Below are 27,197 nucleotides of genomic sequence, written 5' to 3'. Positions count from 1 at the left end.
AAGTGGTCCTCCCACCTTGGCCTCCCAAAGTGCTGGGATTATAGGCAGGAATCACTGTGCCTGCTGGCCAAGAGTTTGCATTTCTTTCTTTCTTTTCTCTTTTTTTTTTTTTTTTTTTTTTTGAGACAGAGTCTCACTCTGTCACCTGGGCTGGAGTGCAATGGCACAGTCTCAGCTCACTGCAACCTCTGTCTCCTGGGTTCAAGCGGTTCTCCTGCCTCAGCCTCCTGAGTAGCTGGGACTACAGGTACGTGCCACTACACCCGGATAATTTTTTGTATTTTTAGTAGAGACGAGGTTTCACCATGTTAGCCAGGAAGGTCTCGATCTCCTGACCTTGTGATTGCCTGCCTCGGCCTCCCAAAGTGCTGGGATGGCGTGAGCCATTGCGCAAGGCCAAGAGTTTGCATTTCTCATAAGTTCCCAGCTGAAGGGGCTGGTCTGTGGGACCACTGACAGATGCTCCTGTGGGAGTGAGTTTAAACCTAGCTGTTTATCCTTGGGCAAATTTCTTATCTCAACTGAGCCTCCCCTCCTCATCCATAAAGTGAGTGTATCAGAATCTACCTCGTTGGGGTGCCTATGGTAGCCTTACTGAGATTCTGGGTACCCAAAAAGTGCTCAATCTGTGTCAGTCCTCAGCATCACCAACACGTTGTTGTTGAGACAACTAATGAACAGGGAGGGTGGAGTTGTGACGATATCAAACTTGTAAGAAGTGAGAGGAAAAATGGACAAATGTATATTGTGTGCTTTCTGTATGCAATATACTAATTCCTAAATGCCAAAATGCTTTATCATTAAAAGACAAAACAAAAACAAACCCAGTTAGAATGCTTTATCTTTAATTAATTCATTCAGGAAACAAACATTTGCTGTAAGTCTGAGAAGCAGGCTCTGTGCTATAGCAGTGGGAGGTATGAAGCTGGAGCAGGCATGGTTCCTGTCAGCAAGGAGCTACAATCTAACAGAAAAAAGAGGATGAGACTAGAGAAGACGGGAACATGCCACAGCGTACGGAGGAAGGTGATGACAGGCTGGGAAGGAACACTCAGCACCCTGAAGAAGCAAGCTGGAGAGGTTCTTTTCAGACAGGTGGGGGATCAGGAAGGGGTTCCTTGCGGAAGCAGCATTTATTTGTCTGGGAAAATGGGTAGCATTAACCCATGGAGTTAACAAAGTATGAGGCAGAAGAAACAGCAAAAGCACAAACAGGAGAAAGCAGAAAGCAACTTCACACTACATGACTTAGGTCAGTTTGGCTGACTGTGGGGTGAGGAAGAGAAAGTGGGAGCTGAGGTTGGCCTGGCTGTCTGCTGTCAGGCATTGGATAGTTGTGACCATCAGTGGTTCACCGGCTCCTCCGAGAGCATTCCACGTCCTTTGTGGGGCAGGTGTTCAGCACACCACTGTGGGCTTGATGATGGGCGTGATGATGATGCACAGGTGTGAGAGCTTGCATGGTCTAGGAGGGGGAACCCCCAGGAGCTCTAAGCACTGCCAAAGCCAGCTCAGCTTCCCAGCATCCTTCAGAAGGAGAAGTCAGTCCCAAACCCCCACCTGATGGCTGCAGGACCAAGGCCACACCGCACACCCAAGAGAAAGCCCCCAGTGCCACTCTGCTGCTCCACCTGCTGTCCCCACAACTGACTGTGACCTGATTTAACCTTAGCATCCCCCCACTCTTCTACCCCCATGGAGACCAAGGCTCTGGAAGGCAGAGTCATCCTGGGCAAGGGGCAGCCCCTGCCCTTGTGAGCAAAGAAACCTGGGGCTCTGCAGCTGCCCGACAGAGTTGTGGGACCAGAAGTCCACCCATGGGGAGAGCGGCAAGCCTCCTGCCATGCTGAGAGCGGTCTCTGACTCAAAATGTGGGGAGGGGCCCAGAGACCCCATTGAAGTGGCCCTACAGTAACTGTCTCCAGAGACTCTTACCTCCTGGTTCTCCTGCCAGAGAGTCCCTCAGACTCTACCGCCATCCCTGGTTTCCCATCCAATTGAGGGTCTCCCAGCTGGGGACCTTCTCCACCACTGCTGGGCTCAGACCTTCAGGTCCAAGATGTGGTCCCTACATTCTTCTGGCTCCTGGGGAATTACAGTAAGGAGTACAAGGGTAGCCTTCTTTCCTCTTGACTTCTCCCTCTTGTGGTGAGTCCAGTGCTGAGTGTCAGGGTACTCAATCCGGGGCCCAGCTCATCTTGACTCTCTCCTGCACAGCTGCCCCTCCCTGGGCCTCCAGCTCTCCTTCCTGGTGCATGGGAGTTGAAGACTTAAATGTGCAAATGCATCACTTGGGCCACTCAATACAAACACAGGAATTTTGAGCCTCCCAGTCTTGGTCACACCCAGGAGCATACAGGTCTACAATCCCTCCAGGGATACTGAGCAGGTTATCTGGACCACATCTTGAGACACATATTTGAAAGACAAACCGTTGAAAGACAGGCTTTGTTTTCAGATGGCTTGAGGGGATCAGAAGCAACCTGAGAGCATGGCAAAAACAAGTCTTTCCTGGAACACCTCCACTATGAGTATCGTTCTCTCCAGACAAGCGTCACTCATTCCCATGACTAGTCCCACCTTCCCGAAGGAAGAATACCGAGTCCTGGAGGAATGGTCCCTAGCTCAAGAAGCACAGGCTGTGTCTGTTGGGGTTGAAATGGCTCCCATAGCTTCCTTCTAGAATTCTCCTGTTGTAAAGGCTGGTCTACATCACCATGATGCTGCCTGCAGGGTAAAAAGCCCAGGCCACCCAGCAAGGTGCCAGCTGAATTGCCAGCTCTGCCAGTGTGGCCAGTGGACTTCACCGGACCTTATCCAGCCCAACCTTTATCCAGCCCTGAGGCAGGCATTGCCTGGAATGTCATTTCAAGCTGTCCTGGAAGCACTGTCTTCTGGGAAGAGAGCACTAGCTCACTGACACCCTGGGTGAGAGCTCCCTCTCCTTGCTCCCATAGCTCCTGCCTTCCCCTGTAGCTTTTATCATGTGGTATCACAGTTGCTGCTGATTGGTCCATCTCCTCTGCTAGAATATTCGTTCTCGAGGGCAGGGACCATTTCTGTTTTGTTTACATTTGTGTCATCCCCCCTAGCGAAGTGTTTGGCATGTAGCAGGCACTCAGAAAATGTTTATTAATAACAGTAATAACATATTGATTAAGCATTTGGAAAGGGCCAGATGCTTTGCGATCAGGCTTCACAAAAAAAATCCTTTAGGGCTATGAGTACTCCATTTAACAGGTAAAGAAATCAAGGCTGAGAGATGAAATAACTTATGCAAGAGCTTGGCCGGGCACGGTGGCTCACACCTGTAATCCCAGCACTTTGGGAGGCTGAGGCGAGCGGATCACAAGGTCAGGAGATTGAGACCATCCTGGCTAACACGGTGAAACCCCGTCTCTACTAAAAATACAAAAAAATTAGCCAGATGTGGTGGTGGGTGCCTGTAGTCCCAGCTACTCGGGAGGCTGAGGCAGGAGAATGGCATGAACCCCGGAGGTAGAGCTTGCAGTGAGTGGAGATTGCGCCACTATACTCCAGCCTGGGCGACAGAGTGAGACTCCCTCTCAAAAAAAAAAAAAAAAAAAAAAAAGAGCTCACAGCTGATAAATGGCAGAGTAGTGAGGGATCCAGCTGACTGGGTATTTTTTTTTAATTTAATTGAATTTTTATTTATTTGTAGAGATAGGGTCTCGCTATGTTGCCCAGGCTGGTCTTGAACTCCTGGGTTCAAAGGACTCTCCCAACTCAGCCTCCTGAATAGCTGGGACTACAGGTGTGAGCCTCTGCATCTGACTTGAATGGGTCTTTAGAGTCCATGCCCCTCGTACACTCTTCTCCACGCTTCACAGGGCTGAATTCAGCAGGAGAAGGTGTCCTCAGATGGCTCTGGAGCCTCAGTCCAGGTCAGCTACTCAGACAGCCCAGCTGCCAGGCCAGGAGAGAGTAGGCCCTCCCCTGCTCCATCTCCAGGTCTTTCCTAAGTGCCTGGCAGTGAAGACCTCTTCCCATTAGAGAAGCTGGCTGGGTCGCCCCCTCCTTCTGGAGGAGCACTGACTCAGACCATCACAGGGACACACAAATACCAAACACACTGAGAACATTGTTGGCAATGAAATTACAGACGTTATAAATGCCAGCCTTTCCCTTCCAGGTTTCCTTTCCTGTTCCCTGGTGGGAGAGGACCACACCCCATGCAGTGCTGGGAGACACCCCCTGCAGGCCTTGGGGTGCTGGAACCCTGGGAGGACAGTCATATTGTCCAGGTTGTTTCTCCCAGCTGCAAATGGAGACAGCCTTCCTGAGGGGCCAGGGGGAAGAGCCCTTATAAAAACTGAAGCCAAGTCACAGAGGCCCAGGGATCCAGGAACTGCTCCCTGCTGTACAAATGGGAGTCTGGCCCCGGTGCAGAAGTCCCTCCTGCCGCCCCGCCCATAGGCTTTTGGGGGACTCTCCTGCCAGTGACTCAACTGTTAATACCGAGCCTGGGGCTTTTGCTGATTCCTCCAGGGGCTGGCTAAAGGCTGACAGCCTTAGCTCCCAAGAAAATAACTGGGTGGCACAGAAAATGGCCTTTGGGAGAGGTAGGTTTGGAGGAGAGAAGGCAAGAGGAGAGAGCCTGACTCAGGAGGAACAAGAACCAGAGCCCTCCAAGGCTGCGAGTGAAAATAGATGGAGAGTGGAAATGGGGCTCAGTGCGCCAGGAGGGAGCCCTGAGTAGGCGGTGGGTGGTGGGCTGTGCTCCCTGAGAAGATGGAGGGATGGATGGGGGGATGGAGACTGCAGCCAGGGTCTTTTACAGTGACTTGCCTCCCAAGCCCAGACCAAGCTGGACATTGTAGCCAAGGCGTATTCTCTGCAGCCAGCGAGGGCTTTGCTCCAGGCTCTTCAGGCCCAGGGGTCAGAAGTTCTGGGTAACTCCAGATCAGCAGCCCTACGGCAAAGTGGGGCTGAGGGCAGAAATGGCTGCGTCCAGGAGAAGCTAGTGGTGTGCTGGCCTGCCGACGGCAGTTCATATGTGTGTTGAAGCAGCGTTTATTTTTACCTGGGTAGGTTCAGCTTCTGATCACAGATATGGTGGGGGTTTTCCATTGGTTTCCATGGGAACATTAGGCAGAGCATCTGCTACCCAATCAAGCAAAGCTGGTCTGGTAAGACTCTTTTCAGAATTATTTTGCTGTTTTTACCCAGGAAGTGTGTCCTGCCTGAATTTGTACCACTGCCTTCTTGTGTGGTAGAGCAGGGGAGGGCAGCTCCAAGGGGACAGGGCTGGCTCTCAGGGAAGGAGAGAGGGCTGGCTAAAGGCAAGCATGGCGGCAGGGCCATACCTATTTGGAGAAGCAATTTGCTTTCCATTTCTTTCTTTTTTTTTTTTTGAGACGGAGTCTTGCTCTGTCCCCCAAGCTGGAGTGCAGTGGCGCGATCTCCACTCACTGCAAGCTCCGCCTCCCGGGTTTACGCCATTCTCCCGCCTCAGCCTCCTGAGTAGCTGGGACTACAGGCGCCCGCCACCGCGCCCGGCTAATTTTTTGTATTTTTTTAGTAGAGACGGGGTTTCACAGCGTTAGCCAGGATGGTCTCGATCTCCTGACCTCGTGATCCGCCCGTCTCGGCCTCCCGAAGTGCTGGGATTACAGGCGTGAGCCACCGTGCCTGGCCTTGCTTTCCATTTCTAAGCCCCAAGTAGGATCCTGTGATGAGGCCACAGGAGCCTGGACTCTGCCCGACCTGAGCTGGTTCCTGGTTTTGGTCCAAGGCCTGCCCTTGCAGTAGGGCCACCTGTTGGCCCCCACCAACAGGAGCAGTCAGGAGTTCCTGGGGCACCACAGGGCATGGAGGCCGACGAGCAAGCTACCAGGTGCAGCAGAGGGCTAGACTTGAGCACGTACAGTTTCACTTTTACAGAAAGGAGGCCCTGACTTCCCCCAGGAGGCGGCGGAGGGTGGTGCTGAAGGGCTAGGCCTGGAGGCAGAAAGGAAGGCGCTGGTGCGTGTGGACATGTAAGAAGTGGTTTTATTCCAGGTGTGTGTTTCATAAAGACGAGGTCCTCAAGGACAGCTATTGGCACATGCTTTGGTCAAGAAGAGGAAAAGCAAAAACAGAATAGGGCTGAGTTGCCACAAGGGACTGGCTGATAAGTGCAGAGCCTGATCTGACCACAGCAAAGGAGAGACCCTTTTGAAGGCCCCCTGGCCAGCAGTCCTCTTATATTCAAGAGGAGAAGCCCCCGCTCCCCAGCCCCAAAGGTCCATGCCCGAGTGTGGCCCAGGCCTTCTAGTCCATCCTCTGGGGAGAGGCCTTTGCCCTGGGCCCGGTTCTGTCCTAAGCTGTGGCTGGAGGCTTCCCAGATGAACAGGGGATCTGAGGCTGCACCTGGCTGTGGAAGAAACATCACAACAGACGACGGGCAAAGCGTGGCCCTGGGGGCAAAGGGCCCTGCACTGGCAAGTCCAGGGGTGTGCACTCGGGCATGGGAGCGCTGCTGAGAGGACGCTGGTGAGAGTCAGGAGGCGAAACTGCTGGAGAGCCCTCCAGAGCAGGTGCTGCGGACCACACACACTCGGCTGCCGACCCCAAGGGCCGCGTGGAGGGAGCAGGCGATGGCAGTTTGAGCACACCAGGGAGGAAGATTAGGGGGTGGCAGCTTGGGCAGGCAGTGGCTTCAATCCAGAGCAGAGGTTCAGGCCCTTTGGGGATCAGGGACCTCTTTTAGAAGCCATGGATGCTTTCCCCAGGAAAATGCATGTATGCACACACAGGCAGTATTTTAGGGACAATTTCAGGAGATTCCTAGACCTTCTGGAATCCATGAACTCTACAGGTGTGTGGATCCTTGGCCTATGAAAGACAGGGGGCTCCTGTGGTAGGTATATCTGCCCCAGGCTGGTCTGCTTTGTAGGGGAGACCCCCAGGGTCCTGGTACCAACAATCCTTTGCCCAAGAGCCAGTGGGGCGAGGGAAGCAGGGCGCAGGGATAGCAGGAGCAGTTCCAAGACTAGGCCATGGGGTAGATGTGTGAATGTGTTCTCAGCGGCTGTGAAAAGGAACTGGGAGTTCTCTACACAAACAGGAGCCACAGCCAGGCTCCCAGCCCAGTGCAATAGCTGACACTTCAAGAAAATCCCTCCTGTAGTGGGGAGGGGAATAAGGGTGATGTTGAGCCCTAATGACTTAGGGGCTGTTCATGGTCCAGAAAGGAGGTTCCCTTCTTTCCAACCACCCTGACCCATGATGCTGTATTGACAGAGGCCAAAACCTTTGAGAAAGCAGGAGTCAAAAATGACAAACAAGGCTGGGGCTACTCGGGGGTGTGTGTGGCTACCCGTCCTTTCAGTGGGTCCTGGCCGCAGGGACAGGGCACTAGCTGTTCCAAGAGAGAGGTCTCAGCCTGACACATGGCCAAACAGAAGCGGAGTCTGTTTAATAAACTATGCCCGAATCTTCCCCTAGAGATCCCTCTGCAGCCTTTTGCTAAGAATGTGGGCACCCTCAGGCACAGGACCGGAGGCACAGTGCCGGGCTCAGACCCCGGGGCTGGTAAAGTGTGGAAGGGACTGCGTCCTGGGTAAAAGAACTTGTTCTTTTGGTGCTTTGCTGCTCTTCTATCCATGTTCATTTGCAAATTACCCATCCTTTGCTGCCAAGATACCATCCGTCCCCACCCAACCCAGTGCCACCCTGGGCTTGGCATCACTGACAGGTCACCAGGCTTCTCACCTCCTTCCTGTTCTTTACCTGCTCCTGCAGGCTGCCCCTCTCCCTTCAGCCTCTCCATCCACACTGCCCAATTCCCCCGGCCCTGCCTGCCCACACAGCTGGGCCTCATGACCCAACAGACCCCTGTGTGGGCTTCTGTCCTTGCTCTCTCCAGGCAACAAGGGGAGAGACCACACACTATTGTCCTGGCCCCAAGAAGCGCCAAGGGAGAGGACAAAGAGCCAGGGGCACCTACTCAGTCTCTACCCAGCAACAGTCCAGCACCCTGACCATCTCCTCTCCCGGGGCACGGCCAGGACAGCGCTGAGGGCATCGGGGCGTGCCCGCCTGCGCCCTCCTGGAACAAGCTTTGGAGAACGTGTGTTGTGGTGGGTATTTGCTGATGGTCCCGGCGGAAATGTGGGAGATGGGAACAGCCTGCTTTGCACTCCCCCACCCTAACCCCCTTCCGGTCCCAAAGTCTCATGCAAAAGGTACAGGAGGCCCCGGGGCTACCGTCATGTGTGTGGCAACAGCTGCCACTGCTGGGCCTGGGCGTCAGCCTGACACTTGCTGGTCACCAGCTGGGCAGGCTTCGTCTCCAGGCAGAGGCCACTGACTGAATGCTGGATGAAAGATCCTTTTCTCCTCCATTTCTAGGAGGAACGGAGATGGGTTAAGAGAGGAAGGAAAAAACAATGATTTAAAAAAATAATGTTGTACTTTCATTTCACATGCATGTACTCAACCCTTGTATATAACTAGGACACATCCCCCTCCTTTTTTTTTTAGGCATGATCTTGTTCTTGCAGTGGTGCCACCATAGCTCACTGCAGCCTCGAACTCCTGGGCTCAAGCAATCCTCTTGCCTCAGCCTCTGAGTAGCTAGGACGATACATGCACACCACCATACCCAGCTAATTTTTAATTTTTTGCAGAGACCGGGTCTCGCTATGTTGCCCAGGCTGGTCTAGATAGATCCACCTGTCTTGGCCTTCCAAAGCACTGGGATTACAGGCATGAGCTACCATGCCCAGTCATGCCCCTCATTTTAATCAGGCTGTGTATTCCTACGTAAGAGGCTGCCCCCATCCTACCCTAACACCAGCTTTAAGCCCTGCCCCTCCCAGCAGGGGTCTTGCTTCTGTAGTTTGCAGAAGTTCCTGTCCAGATCAGAGGAGGCAAAGCAGAAGTCCCCTGTGTTTATTTACAATTTAGCTTGGTTGCCACGTGCAAATCTGCATTTCTAGCTTCTGTGTAGTTATTGGGCCCAGTTTCTTACATGGCATCAGTTGCTGGGGCTGAGGATTTGCCCTCTGCTTTAGATGGGCTCTTGTTCTTCAGGTCACCATAGATCCTGCCTGGTCCCGACTTTTCTCCTATTGGGGTTTTCCCACCAGCTCCCTGTAGGCACTCGAGCTTGTCAGTCCTGGCCTAGGTAAATCTTTTACTTCTGCAAACATGATTTCTTCTTCCTACAGTCCTAAGCTTCTGACCTGTGAGGCCAGTTATCTACACCCCCTAGTGGGAAGCTGCCTTCTTTGTAGGGATGAAGTGTGGGGCCAGCAGGGTGGTGGGAGACTGGACGTCTCGCATCAGAGTCATGCAGGGGCTCCTGGTCAGTGCCTTCACCTCCTGGTGCCTCCCCGTCCCCGGGTTTGACAAGGGGGAGAAGAGTTGCTCCTGTAGAACATTAGGGAAGTGCCTGGATGGAGGATGGAGTGTTGCTTGGAACATTTATGAGAAGGGATGAGAGGCAGAGACCTAGGTTTCAAGGCTCAGGGAAAAATAATAGTAAGATAGGTCCATTTTGGGTTTCTCTCCTATTTGCCTCCCATGCAACCACCTCCCCTCTTCCTTCTCCTCTCATTCACCGTGTCTTTGATTAGAGGCAGGAGTGCTCGTGACCATGTGGAGGGAGCCCAGAGGGCTCTGAGGGCAGTGGGTGGACAGGGAGCAGCTAGGGGGAGAGAGATGAACCCACCTGGCTGCAGGGATAGGGCTAGGGCTGCAGGGATAGGGCCAGGGCTGCAGGGATAGGGCCAGGGCTGCAGGGATAGGGCCAGGGCTGCAGGGATAGGGCCAGGGCTGCAGGGATAGGGCCAGGGCTGCAGGGATAGGGCTAGGGCTGCAGGGATAGGGCCAGGGCTGCAGGGATAGGGCTAGGGCTGCAGGGGGTTGTGCACACAGGGTGGAAGGCAGGTGCGGAGCCTGGGCTCCCAGTGGGAATGCAGGGATGTGAGGGGTAGGGCCAAGACTCAGCCTCTCTGGGCCCACATGGTCTCCGCAGGAAGCCTAAAGGTCAAGGGCCTTTGGATTCCCCCTCCTATTTCTTCATGCTGTTCTAGTCCTTGACATTTACCTCACGTAGGCCAAACCTCCAGCAACGCCCAGCTGGAGAGAGTATGGCCATCCTCACCCCAGGGAGTCTTGGTGCTTAGTGCCACCTCAGCATCTAGCCTTCTGTAATATAGCGGCTCACTCCCTTCTTTCTCTTCCACTAAAGTGCAAATGCCCTGGGGGTCAAGGACCATGTCCTTTCATCCTTGTGGCCAACATGATCTGTACATTCTCTGGTACAAGGTAGGCACCCAACGTCATTTTGTTTTTGTTTGTTTGTTTGAGACCAAGTCTAGCTCTGTCACCCAGGCTGGAGTGCAGTGGCACGATCTCGGCTCACTGCAAGCTCCGCCTCCTGGATTCAAGCGATTCTCCTGCCTCAGCCTCCTGAGTAGCTGGGATTACAGATGCATGCTACCACGCCCGGCTAATTTTTGTGTTTTTAGTAGAGACGGGGTTTCACCATTTTGGTCAGGCTGGTCTCGAACTCCTGACCTCATGATCTGCCCACCTGAGCCTCCCAAAGTGCTGGGATTACAGGTGTGAGCCACCGCACCTGGCTGTCATTTTGTTTTAAGATGAATGAATGACTGAATCACCCAATCATTAGGAAGTGCTCCCTAAACAGCAGGATTCTCATTCTCACTTACTATCAGTGCTATTAGGCACAATCTCAGGGTTTCCTGACTCTCCAGGCCGCTCAATTCTGGGCTTGTCTGAGAAACAATATCACATCACCCACTGTCCCATCTCCACATCTTGGTTCTTACAGATTCCTTGTGAGGTAGGCAGGGGAGGGAGCCTCTTATTTTGTAAGTGAGGAGACTGAGTGAAGGGAGGGGGAGGGAAGACTGAGCTGGGGCCTGCTGACTCCATCACACCAGGTCTGAGGTACAGGAGCCTCTCGGATACAGGAAACCCAGCTAGCCTTGGAAACAGGACCAGCAGGGGACCAAGAAGGACGGCCGGATTCCAGAAGGCATTGGCAGTGGGATAGCTGCTCATCCTGGCCTCCTGGGAGAAGAGGGGCACAGGTACCCAGAGTGCCATCAGGAGCCTGGCAGGACTTGCAGGGGCAGAATGAATGGGGCCAGGGAGATTCCTACACACCCCATAGGCTGCATCAGCACAAGGGGGGAAATGGGTGACTCAGCCCCAGAGGGGCAATGGAGTGGAGGTTTGCTTGGAGATAATTCCTCAGTGGGAGAGGGTGGGCGTGGGCTCAAGGATTTGCCCTCAGAGAGGTGGGTGCTCTAGACGCAGGGGACACTGCAACAGCCCCACTGCAGGGCAGGGCCGAGGGTGGACTGCATCCCCCCACCATCCAAATGTGCTTCAAGTGTCCCACAGGTCCAGCAAGTGGGCTAGGCACACAGATCCCTCAGACACACACAGGCTGGAGGGAGAGGATGTGGCTGCTTTCCAGAATGGCACAGCAAACTGCTGTTCATCCTTTAAAAAACGTGCCGACTCAAGCAAAGAACAGGGGGGTAGGTGGAAAACCCTGCAGGCCAAATCAGAGAGGGAGCACCGTCCTCACTGCCTGCACCGACGGAGGCGGGCACAGGGAGGGCTTCCGAGGAGCGTGAGCAGGGGAAGCGCTGGAGCAGCCTCTGAGCCTTGGATTCCATTCCCTGGGTGGCAAGGGAGCCCTCCAAGACAGGAAGGGAGCAGCACAGAAGGGAGCTGGCTGGCTCTGGAAATCCAGCCTTTGGTTCCACTGTCACTGGTTGCTGTGTACCCTGAGCAAGTGACTTCACCTCTCTGTGCATCAGTTTCTTCCCTGACCCTGACCTGTCTCCCAGGATTAGTGGTGACAGTGTGGGTGAGAGTATCGGACGAATGGAAAAGGCAGTGCTCACGTGAGGCTGGTCATGCCAGCTTGGACATCACTGTGTCTGGATCTCAGTTTCCCTAGTCTGCCAGCAGTCAAGAAATACTTATTGAACATCTACTATGTGCTGGGTTAAGACTGTGTGCCTAGAAGTCACACTGACCTGGGTTTGAATCCCAGATCCACCCCTTCTCAGCTGTGTGATCTGACTTATATTCTTTAGATTCAGTGAGCCTCAACTTACTCACCTATAAAATGGAGGTAGTACTAGAACCCACGTCACTGGGTGGCTGGGAGGATTAGATGAGATGATCTATTTCAAATTTCTAGCACAGGCTGTCAGTAAAAGCTAACACTTATTTGAACTGTGGTGGTTGTCAGGAGCCAGGCATACAGTGTTAACAAGACAAGTGGTCCCTGCCTTCATGGAGCTCACAGCCTGGCAGGATGGCATTAAACAAATAAGTACCCAAAGAAGTATTTCCTCATGGGCAGAATAATTGGCTTGACCTGGACGCTGACTTTGCTCCCCTCCCCGCAGATCCTCCTCTGAAGGGCTTATTTGAGTCAACCAGGGGCTCCCCTGCCAATGTCTGCCACCCTGAAGCATGGTCCCCTGGGGCTGCTGGGCCTCTGTGCTGCAGGCAAGGAGACTCACCTGCTTGCCTTCTCTAGGGTTGCACATCTGCAGTATGACCGGGGATCCGGGGGAAGACATTAAGGTGGAGGTGGCAGCCAGGCACTTCCCCTGCTGCTGGATAAGGTGGTCACTGAACAGCCATGCCTGCAAGGCAGGGAGCAGAAAGGCCAAGTCAAAAAGTACAGCGATGGGTGGGGAGATGGGTAGATAGGGAATAAATCAAACACATGGCATATTTTCGTAAGATTTCTACAAATAATTGTAGGAGCTAGGGTGGTTGTATGGGTATTCACTGTACAATTCTTATTATTTTTCTATATGTTTGAATTTTTTGATAAAATATTGGGTTGGGGGAGCTTAGCTGGAGCTGGCCAGAGGGCAATCAGGGCTGTGCCAAGGGACTGCGGGGGATGAGAGAGAATGACAAGACATGGAACCAGGGCAGCCGAGAGCTGCTCCTCACTGGAGTCTCCATGACCTGCTTTAGTTTCGATGTGGGTGCAACACTCATGTGTTGGACCCATGTGTGCACAGAAATCTTGAACATTGCTTGTCGCATGAGCTGAACCCAGCTGGATCTCAGGAGAGAACTGGGCACTATCTGGACAGCACTTCTCCCTCGGCAAGCACAAAGCAGGTGGTGCACACGAGTGACAGGCTGGAAAGGGGATACGAATGTGTAGGACCAGAGTCTAGGGGCCCCTGGCAAAGTGGGTTTGTGTAAGGTGTAGACAGAGGAGAATGAGTAGGGGGAAGTCCCTCACCCCACGCCTGGGCAATGTCCCCAGCTCTCTCCCACTCCCATTCCTACCTGAGGTCCTAAGCAGCTTACCTGGGCGGGCTGGGGGTTCTTGGCAGACCCTCTGCAGATCCCCATTCCAAGCAGGAAGTCACCAGCTGTGTTCTGGCCCTGAGATTCTAAGCAGTTCGGCCCCTGCTTAATGATGCCAGGGAGTGCTTCCTTCACAGGGATCCTGAGAGAAAAGACAGCAGTCAGGCTTGTTCTCTGCGCCCCGAGGCTTACCTTCACCCTCCGCCAGACGCCAGCATCCCATCAGCTCCGGGAGCGCCGAGGTGTCTGCGGGAAGGGGCCTGGGAGCAGCCTGGCCAGCAGGGGAGGGGAGGAGCAGGAGTGGCCTCTGGGAAGGCTGGGCCTGGGCCCCAGGAATTCTTCCAAGTGGCTCTGGGAGCCTCTGCCCTGGAGGCTGGGCCTGAGACAGAGGATCGGGGAGCCATGGGTGGAGCTCAGGCTGGAAAAACAGAGCCCCTCAGTCCAGAAAGAGGAAAGCCTCAGGAGAGCCTGGGGCCAAAATGTATGCTCAATAATCAATCCCAAAATGACAGGGAAGGGGGCGCTTCGAAGAGGCAAATTAAACACAAATATGAAAATGTGTTTAATCTCAGTAATGATTAAAGAGCTACATATCAGAGTCACCAATGTTTATTTACCATGCATGTACATTTGTACACACACACACACACACACACACACACACGCACACTCTTAATGACAATGCCCAGTGTTGGAAACAGCTGTGAGATTGAATCTTCTCACACCTTCCTGGTAAGAGCGTTGATTAGCACAGCTTCTCAGGAGGGCAGTGTGCTATTACGTCTCAGAGCCCTTAAAAATGCAAACACCTTGGACCAATATTGCCCCTTGTAGAAACATATCCTACAGAAATAATTATAAATGTTGTAAAAGATATTCATCTCAGAGTGATTGATTATATTGAAAACACCAGAAATTTCTAGATATCTAACAACAGGAGCTGGGCTAAATAAATTTGGATTCATCCATAGGATGGAAAACCCTGTAGCCATTAAAAATGACTTATGGCTGGGCATGGTGGCTCACACCTGTAATCCCAGCACTTTGGAAGGCCAAAGCAGGAGGATCACTTGAGGCCAGGAGTTCAAGACCAACCTGGGCAATACAGAAAGACCCCATCTCTACAAAAGTAAAAAAAAAAGTATCCAGGCACAGTGGCACATGCCTGTAGTCCCAAGTACTTGTGGGGCTAAGGTTGGAGGGTCACTTGAGCACAGGTGGTTGACGCTGCAGTGAGCCGTAATGCCACCACTGCACTTCAGTCTGGGCTTCAGAGTGAGACCCTGTCTCAAAGTACATAAATAAAATACAATTTTAAAAAATGACTTTGTGAAATAATACTTGCCAGTATGTAAAAATGTTCACAGCACACTATTAAGTAAAACAGGCAAGTTTTAAAACATTATAATTATTATTATTTTATTTATTTATTTTTAGATGGAGTCTCGTTCTGTCACCCAGGCTGGAGTGCAGTGGCACGATCTCAGCTTACTGCAAGCTCCGTCTTCCGGGTTCACACCATTCTCCTGCCTCAGCCTCCTGAGTAGCTGGGACTACAGGCGCCCGCCACCACGCCTGGCTAATTTTTTTTGTATTTTTAGTAGAGACGGGGTTTCACTGTGTTAGCCGGGATGGTCTCAATCTCCTGACCTTGTGATCCACCCGCCTCGGCCTCCCAAAGTGCTGGGATTACAGGCATGAGCCACTGCACCCGCCCAAAATATTATATTATTAAAACACTGGTTTTAATAATATAAATCCGGCCGTCCTTCTTGGTCCCCTGCTGGTCCTGTTTCCAAGGCAAGCTGAGTTTCCTGTATCCAAGAGGCTCTGTGTCTCAGACCTGGTGTGATGGAGTCAGCAGGCCCCAGCTCATTCTTTCCTCCCTCTCCCTTCACTCAGTCTCCTCACTTATAAAATAAAGGGCTCCCTCCCCTGCCTGCCTCACATATGCACAGGAAAATATGCTTACACACACACACACACACACACACACACACACACACACACACACACACCTTATAGGTAATAAACCTGAGGACGCTGCTGGCCCCAGCTGCTGCAGGCTTGCATACCTGAGTTCAGGTTATGTTCGTTCTTGGATTAAGGACTCACCAGGCCTGGGAGTTATGGGAAAGCAGGAGGGGTTACAGTCTAACTGTGTGCCTTCTCTGCCTCCTGTTACCTCGGTCGGTGAAATAATCCGGGCCTGGGGGGTTGGGCCATTATAATATGTTTGGCATTCTTTGATGTGGACATTTGTAGGATCTAGACCGAACCAGGTCTTCCTTCCTCAGGGCTGGCTAGAAGCCGCAAAGTGCCAGAATTGATCTGCTCACAAAAGGCTCAGAGAGACCCTTTCGATTCCTCTCCCACACCCCTGGCAGCAGCCTGTGCCTCTCCAGAATCCCTTTGGGAGGCCGTGCAACTTTCTAGCAGAGGTGGCAAACCGCCGACTGCCAAGCTGAACCTGGACCCTGGACATGGTCTGGCCTGCATAGCGTGGTGGTTGTTGCTTTTAATTAGTTGGCAATATTGAATGATTTTAAGGTTACATAGAAACCTTCAAATCTGAATCTAGCTTCTCTTGAGAAAAATGGAAGATCAGGCCACAAGGAGCTTGCATTCCAGCATGGCACTAATCCGCCGCGGTGAGTAGCCGCTGCCCCTCTGAGTGGGGCTTTTGCATCACAGTTTGCCACAGTCCCCACAACTCTCCATTGTCTCATCCCTACCCATTTGACTTATTGACATCACCTGCCTGACCACTGTAAGAATTTGAGTTCGCAAACCCTGCCACGTGCAAGCATGTTGAAGGGCAGGAGCTCCACACTCTCGGCCTCATCTAGGAGCAATGTGTTACATTTCCCTTCTCTGTAGCGACAAGACGGGTACTGAGACCTCTTTTATAACTGCTCAGGGGGAATACAGCACGAGGGCCAGGGGTTGTTCCAGACCCTGCTACTCCCCTGTTGCTTAGGGTGTTGTGCAAGCTGATCAGCTTTCAGAGGTGAGGTGGACACTGACCAAGGTTGGTAATGCCCAGTGATGCTTACGGAAGAAACCCTAGGCTTGGGAACAATCTCAAGATCAGACGCAGCTCCTAAGCTGTCACTGTGGCAGCAGTTGTGGAACAGCTGGGATAGCAGTCATCGCCACCCTTCCCCAGCTCCCCAGCAGTGCCAGGCTAAGCTGTCCTGTTTGTCAGCAGACCTCTAAACTCTGCATCCACTTTCTTCTCTATGGGTCTCTTCCGTGCACACAGGCTGCCATTAGGTCCATTCCCCAAGACACTACTTCTTTCTGTTTGACAGAAAATTGACATACTGGTTTTGTTAGAAGAAGAATGCTTACTGCCATTTGCTTGGAATTACTGTCATGGACATGCCGTGTCTACTATGCAACTAGCACCCTCACAAACATGATGTGCTTGTGCAATGCACAGCCTGAACAACAGTTCCTGACAGTCCTAATGCAAGTAATAAATTAGCAGTTGCTGAGGCCAGCTGCAGAGCTTTAACCTGGAGAAGGGGCAGAGCCATGGCAGGCATAGGAGAGCAAAAGCCTCTTCTTTCAGCCTCCTCAGTCTCCCCACTGACTGGGCAACTATTTAGGGACCCCCTATTTGGAGGAAAGTTGGTATCACTCAGGCCTATGGGTCCCCTTTCTAATCAACAAATTGATCCACTCCTGGCCCCTCACCCTGGGAACTGGGGGTGAGTAATCCAGATAGGAATGAGGTTTGGGGTTTCCATTTTAGCGACAAAAAATTATTTTAACTTTCACACAGTGGCAGAACAAACAGAAGAAGACTTCTGCTCCTCATCGGCGTAGCTGGTTCATCTCCTGCCTTGTGATGGAGCCAGGTTTCTGAGAGTTATGAGACATTTCTTCCCCTTGGTCCTTGGGGGTGTCATCAGACCCTGTGGCAGGGCACTGGGGTTGGAGAGGAACGGCATTCCCAGGCCTCCCCCACTCTTCCCACAGGCTGCCCAGCTCATGCCCTAGGACTGGAACTAGTGGGCTTCACCCAAATGTTGTATGAACGCTGACACAGCATAAAGAAGTGACTGCTCTTTTTTCTTCAGCGCCTCAGAAATGATGCATCTGAATGAGCACTGTCCCCTACAAGTGATCACTTCAGGAAGTTGCATTTTCATAAATTAATGTTCTTCCCATCACAGCTAGCGTCCAGGGAACTGGGGTTATCTAGGCCACTGACTTTCTCCCAGTGACACTGCCATTGCTCACATTGTTCTGCAACTTCTTGGAAATTGCTCTCAGGGTCAGTTTAATCTTGTTCCTTTACAGTCATGCTGTATTTGGGACCTGGGATTATAATTATCTGGGTTAATCATCTAGCTTATTCACTGCACTTGGCTATAACTTAATGGTGGCTGTTGGCCAAAAATCAAACCTGTCCTCAAAGGGACAAAGATTTGCCTCTTTCAAGGATATGCAAGCTCTGAGGGGTGAAGTGTTCCGGAAAGCCACGGCAGCGTCCTTGAGAGAAAGCTGGCAGTAGTGGGAAACGTGTTCCCCAAGGTGACAGCTATAGAGGGAGCATGTGGCTTTTATACATGATTGAGGTGTACGGACTGTGCAATTTATTCCATTAAAAATATTTACTGAGTGCCCATTTTATGACAGGCACTGTTCCAGGTGCTGGAGATAAAGCAGTGAACAAGCAGATCAAAGCCTCCACCCTCATGGAACTTACAGGCAAGTTCAGGGAGATACAACAAAATTAATTGACCAGATAATGCCGATGATAATAACGGCTACAAGGAACATGAAGAAGACGATGCTGGGGAGGGAGGTGGAGCTGCAAACTCAGAGTGTTCAGGGAAAGTCTCCCTGGGAAGAGGACGTTTGAGTCAAGACCTGAGGAAGGTAAGGAAACGAACCACGTGGATGTAACCAAGACACTGAAAAGGCCATCGTAGCTTATTGCCCACAGTCCTGTGAGAGTGGACACATATTCCTGGGTAAGTACCGCCTGAGTGCACATACCATTTGCATTTTGTTTTCTCATTTGCCAGAGCAAACATTTCCCTGTGTTTTCTTCACAGTTTCTATGATTATAATATTAATTGGTGCATAATATTTGTTTAGATCTATGTATGGTGATTCACTGAACCCAACCCCTATTGTTGATTCTCTCTCTTTTATTTTTCTTTTCCCTTCCCTTTCCTCCCCTCCCCTCCCCTTCCCTCCCCTACCCTCCCCTCCTCTCTCCTTCCTTCCTTCCTTCCTTCCTTCCTTCCTTCCTTCCTTCCTTCCTTCCTTCCTTCCTTCCTTCCTTCCTTCCTTCCTTCCTTCTTCTCTCCCTCCCCTCACCTCCCCTCACCTCCCCTCACCTTCCCACACCTTTCCTCTTCCTCACTCTAACACCTAGGCTGGAGTGCAGTGGCATAATCAGGGTTCACTGCAGCCCTACCTTTCGGGCTGAAGTGATCCTCCCACTCACAGGTGTGTCCCACCATGCCTAGCTAATTTTTTTATTTTTAGTAGAGACAAAGTCTCATTATGTTGCCCAGGCTGGTCTCAAACTCCTGGACTCAAGCAATCCTCCTGCCTTGGCCTCCGAAAGTGCTGGAATTACAGGCATAACCCACTGTGCCTGGCAGTTTCTCATTTTTTCATGGCAGCTGTTGATCTACTGGTTAACAGCTTCTGCTTTGGTTGCTTTATTTCCTTAGGATAAACTCCCAGAAGGGAGAGAGCAGGGCTAAAGGGGACGAATGTCCTGCAGCCTTTGCTATGTAATGCAATGAATGTTGTTTCCTAAGGGGATAATGTCCATTTCTAGGTCTGAGACCATTAAAAATTTGGTTCCCACCACACCTAATTTATAACTCCTAGTAATGCCCTCTCAGTTCCCCCAGAGCCTTCACATGAAGATAAAACCTGGCAACTAGAAAGAGCCAGACCACCGGTGTTGAGGAGATCTAAGGGTGGGGTGGGGACCAGGGTGCTGGCCCCAACCACCCCCTACCTGCCTGGGGGATGAGAAGAAGGGGTGCACTTACGTGAGCTCTGGGTAGACGTTCTCCAGGTACCAGCGGAAGGACTTGCAGTTCATCTTCTTCCTCTGCTCTATCCGCGTCGCCACACTGTAGGAGGAGGCAGGGCTCGGGATTTGGCCTGCCAGTGTGGAAGGCAGCCCCAGGGAGGACGCCAGAGGCCCGTCCCCCAACCCCAGGAGTCAGCCCCCTCTTCCCATCTGTCTCAGGCAGGCAAGGACGAGGAGCCTTCCAGCCTGCCATGTCCAGCCCTGGCCACTTGTCTGATGTCATTCTCTGACCTGCAAGCTCAAGTCAGGTCTCCTGGCTATTCCTCACTCCTTAAATTCCTGCCTGGAGCTCACCTTTCAGGGTGAGCACAGACCATACGGGACCACATCTTTCTCTCAGCGTCTCACTCCTTGAGACCTCAGTTAGCAGACCATGAATTGGTCTTTATCTGTGCAGAGTTAACGAGAAGTACAGGAGAAAGGTCTAACAGCAGGAAGAGCAAGCTTTAAACATCTTTCAGGTGTGCTGGCAAATAAAACCATTAGATGTGTCCTTGGGACACTGCCACCCTCACCTTCCTCAGGTACACCCACCACAATGGCCACTGGTTGACACCCTCGTCACCAGCTATCTGAGCCTCAGTGTCCTCTACATTCATCTGGGGACACAACCACTCGTCTGAGAAGGCTTTTGTGAGAATCAAGCGAATTAAGGGGACATGAAGCACTTAGCACAGGGAAGGTGCTAAGTAAATGTCAGTTCCTCATTACAAAAAATATTTAGTGACATAACTTTTTTTTTCAAAAAAAGGTAGATAGATATGAATAAATAGGGAGACGATTCCTTGATGATCATTAATTGTGTTTTCAAACTGTTCTGACCACAAGCTTAAGTAGGAGATAAATATCTTACATTGTAATCTAACATGCCCCATGTACAGTCGGCCCTCGGTATCCCTCAGTATCTGTGGGTTCCGCATCCATGGATTCAACCAACCTTGGATCAGAAATACTCAGGAAAAAATTCCAGGCCAGGTACAGTGGCTCACGTCTGTAATTGCAGTACTTTGGGAGGCCAAGGTAGCCAGATTGCTTGAGATCAGGAGTTCAAGACCAGACTGGCCAACATGGTGAAACCCCATCTCTATTAAAAACACAAAAAATCAGCTAGGCATGGTGGCACATGCCTGTAATCCCAGCTACTCTAGAGGATGAGGCAGGAGAATTGCTTGAACCCAGGAGGTGGAGGCTGCAGTGAGCCTAGATTGCGCCACTGCACTCTAGCGTGGGTGACAGAATGAGACTCCATCAAAAAAAAAAAAAAATTCCACAAGGTTCCAAAGCCAAACTTGAATTCACCATGCATTGAGTAGTACATTGAATCCATGCAAATGAAGTGATGTGTAGGCATTGTATTAGGTACTATAAGTAATTTAGAGATGATTTAAAATATTCAAGAGGTTGTGCATAGGGTATCCAAATACTACACTATTTTATATCAGAGACTTGAGCATCTGTGGATTCTGGTATCCATGGGGGGTCCGGGAACCAATCCCTTGTGGATGCAGAGGGGCGACTGTACATGTGTAGGTACATGCATGCACACACATGCACCCACAACTGAAATAAGAGTTTCATAAGGACAATACTAACCCTTAACTACAATCAACTCTCATTTTCTATCCTGCTCTGTGCTAATCTAATCTATAGTGTTCTACTTCTCTCTCTCTCTTTTTAAATGCTGGTCACAACCCACTAAATTGATTTCACAACCCAGCTGCATTTTGAAAATGCTTAACTAGACCGTAGTCATAACAGTCCATGACAGGAAAATAGGCTAACAGATCTCAATTTTGAACAGGGGGTGGAGGCAGAACCCCAGATGCTTTCTGCAGGCAGCCCCTTCCTAAGCACTCCCACAGATGCCTGTTTTCCTGCAGGCAGCTGTGGACAGGCAGCTCTTTTTCATAAGTGAGCCTTCTCTCCCCATGCGATTTCATGCTCCTCAAAGCCTAAGTCTTGTCTCTGCATTGCATTCCCTCCCAGGACCCAAAGAAGCCCATTAGAGTGGGAGCTCAGTGGCTGGGGAGGTTGTGGGCGGTTCCCTGGCGTACACACCACTTCGTATTTTGCTGGGGTTGTGCTAATGTGGGTAGAGAGAGTCAGACAGTGGAGTTGGAGGGGCCTACCTGCCGAAAGCTTTCCCGATGGCCGAGGGCCGGGCCTCATAGTAGTACTGCTTGTATTCATCCATCCACACTTCTGCAGTGCGCTTGGTGTTCCTAAAAGGAGAGGAAAGAGCAAAATAAGGTCACCAGGGAAGCCACAGGGTTAGCGGTCAGGGTCAAGATGAATTGATCCATGAACGCAGGGCGATGAGAATCTCAGGAGCAAGGTGACACTTGGATGGTATAGATGAGCACAATCCTTTTGGAAGACAGTCTGTCAATACCCATCGACTTTGTAGGTATGCAGCTGGACTTGGGCAGCTGCTGCTCCAAACCCTGTACAAATAAGCATGAGCTCGACAAGGTGAAGAACCATCCACATGTAAGAGGGTGCTCATGACAAGCCCTTCATCCTCCCCTGCCAATCTCCTCAGGACAGCAGACCATGGAGTGGTCTTCCAGGACATTACCCACTCTCCCTTGAGACTAGTGCACCCTGTAGCTGGGGATAGGGATGGACAGATGGTTGATCAAGTCAGGGTTGAGACACTGGCATCCATGACCAGCACTCGGGGCTCAATGAGTGGAGAGCATGGCTTAGTTGGCGATTTGGCCAATTTTCCAAGACTCATATGGACAAAGGAAGTCAAGGCAAGAGAGACCTGGTGGCAACTCCCATAACTTCATCCCTCCACCCCTGAAGGTACCTGCAATCCCAGGAGGTTACCAGAGGGGGCAAATGGGGAAACTGAGGCCCAAGAAGTGAAGTGGCTGCCCACAGTCACATAGCGATAACTGGCAGGGCTGGGGGCTTGGGCCTTGGTGTCCTGCTCCGAGTCCCGTGCTCCTTCCTCGGTGACCTACCTGATGTAGGTGAGGGCATTACCCTCAGGGAAGTTGTAGGGGTGTCGTTTCCTGAAGACATGGCCCACCCGGCTGCAGGGGACGATCTCCAGACTGCCACCACACATCCACACCCTGAAGGAGAGCTCTGCAGGAAATGGTAGCCATCAGGAGGAGGAAGGGGCTCCTTGGCAAGTGAGGGTGGGAAGGGGCTGACTTCCCTTCCCTTTGGTGTCTCACTGGAGGTACATGCTGGGGTCGGGGCTCCTGGGCCTGCTCAAATGAAGTGCTTCCACTTCTTGCCAATGTTCCTGACTGCCCACTCTACGTGTGCATGTGCACACGCACACACACATATACACATGATCCCTGTGGCCCATTCCGGGAAGAGCAGTGGAAAAAGCTTGAAGGAACAGCAAGAACATAAATAGGAGGAAAACAACCGAACAGCAGCATCATTTCCAGGCTCTGTCTAGAAAGCCCCGGCCAGACATGAGCTAAGGAAAAACACATCTGCTCATCAGCCAGCTCTGTGCACCCGCGAGGTCGGAAAACCAGCTGCCAACCAAACCACAGGCTGCTCCAGCTGGCACCTCTTGGGCTGGCCCCAACCTCCCTCTTGGCCCAGCTGGTCTCCTTGTACAGGCTCTCACTGGCCCTCTTGAGCCATGCCTCCTTTTGACGGTGGCGATGGAGCTGAACCAGCTTTTGTGGATGACTGTGGTCCCCAGTGGTGTCGGGAGAGCAGTGGCCATCCTGCTGCCCAGAAGGGGACCTCAAAAGTTACCACTCTGATCTCCACTCACCAGTTGCCATTTATGGTAAGGACCCACCTTGACAGCTGGCTAAATCTCACATAATCTCTTTTGATTTCCTACCTTCCTTCATATTAACCCTATAGTCTCTTCCCACTCCTCAGTTGGCTGTAAGGACACTCATGGTCTCCAGCCAGGCCTGGGGGCTCTCACCTGGTGTAGCTGGTCAGGACCCTCCCAGTGACTAGCAAAGGGCAGAGTGGAGGAAGCAGGACTAAAGCCCACCTCTGGCCAGCCTATGTGCACCAAGCAACATCCAGATGTGGTTCAGGGCCAGGACTGGACACTTGGCATGCCTGGACCCACATGTAAGGATGGCTGTATCAATGGGCTTCCCTAGGTCTGCCTATAAACTGCCAGGCATCCATCCCTTCTCCTGGTCAGAGGTCTGTGTTGGCCTCAGTAACTAAGGTTTAGAACTGGGGACAGTCCTGGGGGACAGAAGATCTGCATTCTGGTTCCATTTCTGCCATCCCAACTTTGTTATGCTAGTTAAGTCACTTCATCCCACTCAGCCCAGATTGTCTATAATATTATTAACTATTGTTATTATTATCAACAATGGCCATAACAATAGCAGTAACCATCCATTTATTGAGTACTTACTACACACCATGCTCTTTCTATCCAATGTCTAATTCTCATTACAACCATGTGAAGTCAGGACTATTACCCTTATTTTTTTTAATGAGAACTTTGAAGCTCAAAGATGTTAAATAACCTCTCCAAGGTCACTCAAATATTCAGTTGCAGAAATGCAGCATCAAGTTCACACTGTGTCCAGCAAGCCACACAGCCAGATTCTTTAGCTCACTCAGCAAACTTTCATTATATGTCAGACACTGCTCTAGATTCCCTTGTACTCTAGCAGCGAAGCAGGGAGAAAGGAACTCCGTAAAATAAGAAGCAAAAAAATACAAGTAAACAAGAAAATGCATAAAAATGTAGCATATCGGCTGGGCGCGGTAGCTCACGTCTGTAATCTTAGCACTTTGGGAGGCTGAGGGCGGCGGATTGCCCGAGCTCAGGAGTTCGAGACCAGCCTGGGCAACATGGTGAAACCCCGTCTCTACTAAAATACAAAAGAAATTATCCAGGTGTGGCAGCATGCACCTGTAGTCCCAGCCACTCAGGAGGCTGAGGCAGGAGAATTGTTTGGACCCGGGAAGCAGAGGTTTCAGTGAGCTGAGATCACGCCACTGCACTCCAGCCTGGGCGACAGAGCGAGACTCCGTCTCTAAAACTAAATAAATAATAAATAAATAAAATGAAAAAAATAAAATAAAATAAAATAAATAGAGCATATCAGATGGTAGTCAGGGCCATGGAGAAAAATGACCCAAGCTGGGAATTGAAGAGGGCCAGTGGATGGTGCTGGGGGAGGACTATGACTGTGTTTTAAATTCGGCTGATAAGGAGAGTTGTCACTGTAAAAGGGACATTTGAGCAAAGACCTGAAACAGGTGAGGGAGCAAGTCCTGTGGCTGGCAGGAGAAGAGCATTCCAGGCAGAGGAGCCGGCAAGGGCAGGTCCCTAGTGGTAAGGGCATAGCTGGCAGGTTCAAGGAGGCTGTGCTGGCGGGGTCACGGTTGCTCATGCCTATAACCCCAGCACTTTGGGAGGCCGAGGCGGGTGGATCACTTGAGAGGTCAGGAGTTCGAGAGAAGCCTGGCCAACATGGTGAAACCCTGTCTCTACTACTAATACAAAAATTAGCCAGGCCTGGTGGTGTGTGCCTGTAATCCCAGCTTCTCAGGAGGCTGAGGCAGGAGAACCGCTTGAATCCGGGAGGCAGAGAGTGCAATGAGCTGAGATTGAGCCACTGCACTCCAGCCTGGGGAACAAGAACAAGACTCCATCTAAAAAACAAAAAAAGAATGGAGGCCATGCAGCCCACGTGGAGTGAGGCAGGTGGGGTAAGTGGGAAGTGAGGGCAGGTGTGTGGCTGCAGGGACAGGCAGATACCTTAGGGCCTCGTAGCCAGTAAGGAGTTTGGGTTTTCCTCTGAGTGACATGAGAATCCTTGCAAGGTTTTGAGCACAGGAGCAACATAATTTATGTTTGAAAAGGATCCCCAACATGAATCCCAAAGTTTGCACATCTGCCAGCCACACTCAAGGTGGCCTCTGGGCTCCCGAGTTGGAATTCTTTGGGCACGAAAGAACACATCTTGGTGTGGGAATCTCCCTTCCTTCAATAAAGGAACAAAAGAAAAGGCTCAAACTCGCCAGCGACAGGAGTCTCACAGCTCAAAACCGGTCCCAGCGACTGAACGTCTGAGCACTGCAGCTAGCCTAGACATTTCTTTGAATTTCTTCTAAGAAACAAAACCCTCGCCAGAACCACTCTGTGGTTCACCTTTCAAGTTCTCCAACCACGGAGCCCTTGCCTCAGGCAGAGTTTGAAGTGAGCTATTTGATCATTCACTTGTTTCTCTGTCTCTAGCCTCAAAAGAAAAAGAAAAAGAAAAAGAAAAAGAAAAAAAGGCCTCTGGAGGCAGAGCAAGGAGACTGTGGGTTTCCCAGCTTTCCAAGTCTTCACAGGAAACTGGTTTTGCCAAAGCCCTTCAGGCCGAGATTGAGGACACAAAGCAGGTCACTTGGACCCAAAACACATGAAAGGGGTCAGAATGGAGGGGTCACTGCACCCCAGTTCCCAGAATTTACTCCTCCAAACCCTGCCTGGAAACAGCCTCCAAAAGCAAGTTACAAAGCAGGGGGAGTCCCATGCCCATTCCCACTCCAGCTGGTTTTGATTCGGGATCAGGCCTGTTGCAAGCCCCCTCGCTGCTATTTTCCTGATCAAGGAGAAAGACTGAAAGAATCCCTGCTCCTCACATCTCAGAGACATAGACTGTGACTTTGCCAACATCCCACAAACACGTAAGTGGCTCTGGTAAAGGAGCTGCATATGCCCGTTACACGTGGAGTTTCCGGACTGCAATGTGGAAGGCAGCATCCGCCTCAGTCTTTCCACCTGTCAGATGGGTGAGACACCACCAGCCCTAGTTACTGCACAGAACACCTGGTCAGGAAGAAGAAGGAAGCAGTGGGACAGGGCTCTGTGAAGGGCTGGGTCCACCAAGAGGGCAAGAACAGGCCACCAAGTACATGCCCCTGCTCCTGGAGACCCCAGAATGGCGCTCCCCACCGCCCCCATCTCCACATTGCTGTTTGTGAGACTGCCCCTGAGGGCTGCACCATGGAGTTCCCTTCCTCAGGCGGACAGGGAGGCACCAGCAGGAGATGATGGGGTTGGGGTAGAGTGAGGGGGACACTCTCCACCTGGTGCCATGGGCTGGCTGCATGTGCTCCATGACCACAGCTCCATCGTGGGGTGCTCCCTTACCCTGTCTTTCAGACATCGGGGTGGTTACAGCTCCCAGAATTCACAGTCCTGCCCAGTACTGCGCTGTCCCTGCGGTTCCCTCTATCCTGCCTGCACTGTGTAAATAAGGCCTTTAATAAACACGCACGTTGGGCGCGCCTTCCGTATTCTGCCAGGACCCTAACTGATGATGCTCACCCTTATCTAACTTCCATCTCACATGCAACCCTGTTTTGCAAATGAAGGAACTGAGATTCAAAGAGTTGACTGGCTTGCCAGCCCACACATAATGGAGTCCAGAGTTTGGGCTCCGATCCCACTTGGTAACCCTTCCTGGTACTCTGTGGTCCCAACACCATGAGCTGAGAAGCAAGTGTGTGAGGGCCCAGCCCCTCCAGCTCCCTCCTGGAACAGTTCGCCCCCACCTCTGTCTCCTTCGCTGCTGCTTCAGGGCAGGGAGGGGCAGCTTCCTGTGCCTTCTGAGTCTAGAGACCGCCTAATGACAGTGACCACCAGCACTGTGACCTGCCTTTAACTCATCACCTCATTTAGTACTCATAACAACCTCTTGAGGAAAGTCAGACTTTAAAGGGCTTTAACTTGCCCAGGGCCAAACAGCATGCAGGTGGTAGGGCCAGGGTTTGTACCCAGGCCATCTGACTCCATTACTTAGCATCTCACCACCAC

The 27,197-nt window shown here is 51.5% G+C and overlaps 1 protein-coding gene and 1 long non-coding RNA gene across 4 annotated transcripts in view; one reads left to right on the top strand and one right to left on the bottom strand.

Annotated features, from left to right (window-relative positions):
* Positions 1-5,994: 5,994 nt before the first annotated feature.
* The window catches only part of GALNT16 (polypeptide N-acetylgalactosaminyltransferase 16), a 96,045-nt gene continuing 74,842 nt past the window's right edge, over positions 5,995-27,197 (bottom strand). The window contains exons 10-16 of one of the 3 annotated variants that reach the window (XM_045396610.2): positions 22,390-22,516; positions 21,547-21,639; positions 19,374-19,457; positions 13,342-13,483; positions 12,528-12,653; positions 8,212-8,351; positions 5,995-6,837 (exon numbers count right to left, since the gene is read on the bottom strand). In XM_045396610.2, the coding sequence (XP_045252545.2) occupies positions 8,214-8,351; positions 12,528-12,653; positions 13,342-13,483; positions 19,374-19,457; positions 21,547-21,639; positions 22,390-22,516 (710 nt within the window). In that variant the 3' untranslated portion in view covers positions 5,995-6,837; positions 8,212-8,213. Of the gene's footprint in view, positions 8,352-12,527; positions 12,654-13,341; positions 13,484-19,373; positions 19,458-21,546; positions 21,640-22,389; positions 22,517-27,197 lie in introns of all 3 variants that reach the window. The other 2 variants (XM_005561599.4, XM_073997618.1) reach the window with 2 other exon arrangements.
* Positions 17,862-26,675, top strand: LOC141407298 (uncharacterized). Its single transcript, XR_012415892.1, has 2 exons — positions 17,862-18,329; positions 25,629-26,675. It is a non-coding gene; the product is annotated as an uncharacterized lncRNA (long non-coding RNA).

The sequence above is a fragment of the Macaca fascicularis genome, chromosome 7 (genome assembly GCF_037993035.2).
Source record: "Macaca fascicularis isolate 582-1 chromosome 7, T2T-MFA8v1.1".
NCBI classification, from domain to species: Eukaryota; Metazoa; Chordata; class Mammalia; order Primates; family Cercopithecidae; genus Macaca; species Macaca fascicularis.
Note: the sequence above shows the minus strand (reverse complement) of the source record. Positions and strands in the feature narration are given on the sequence as shown.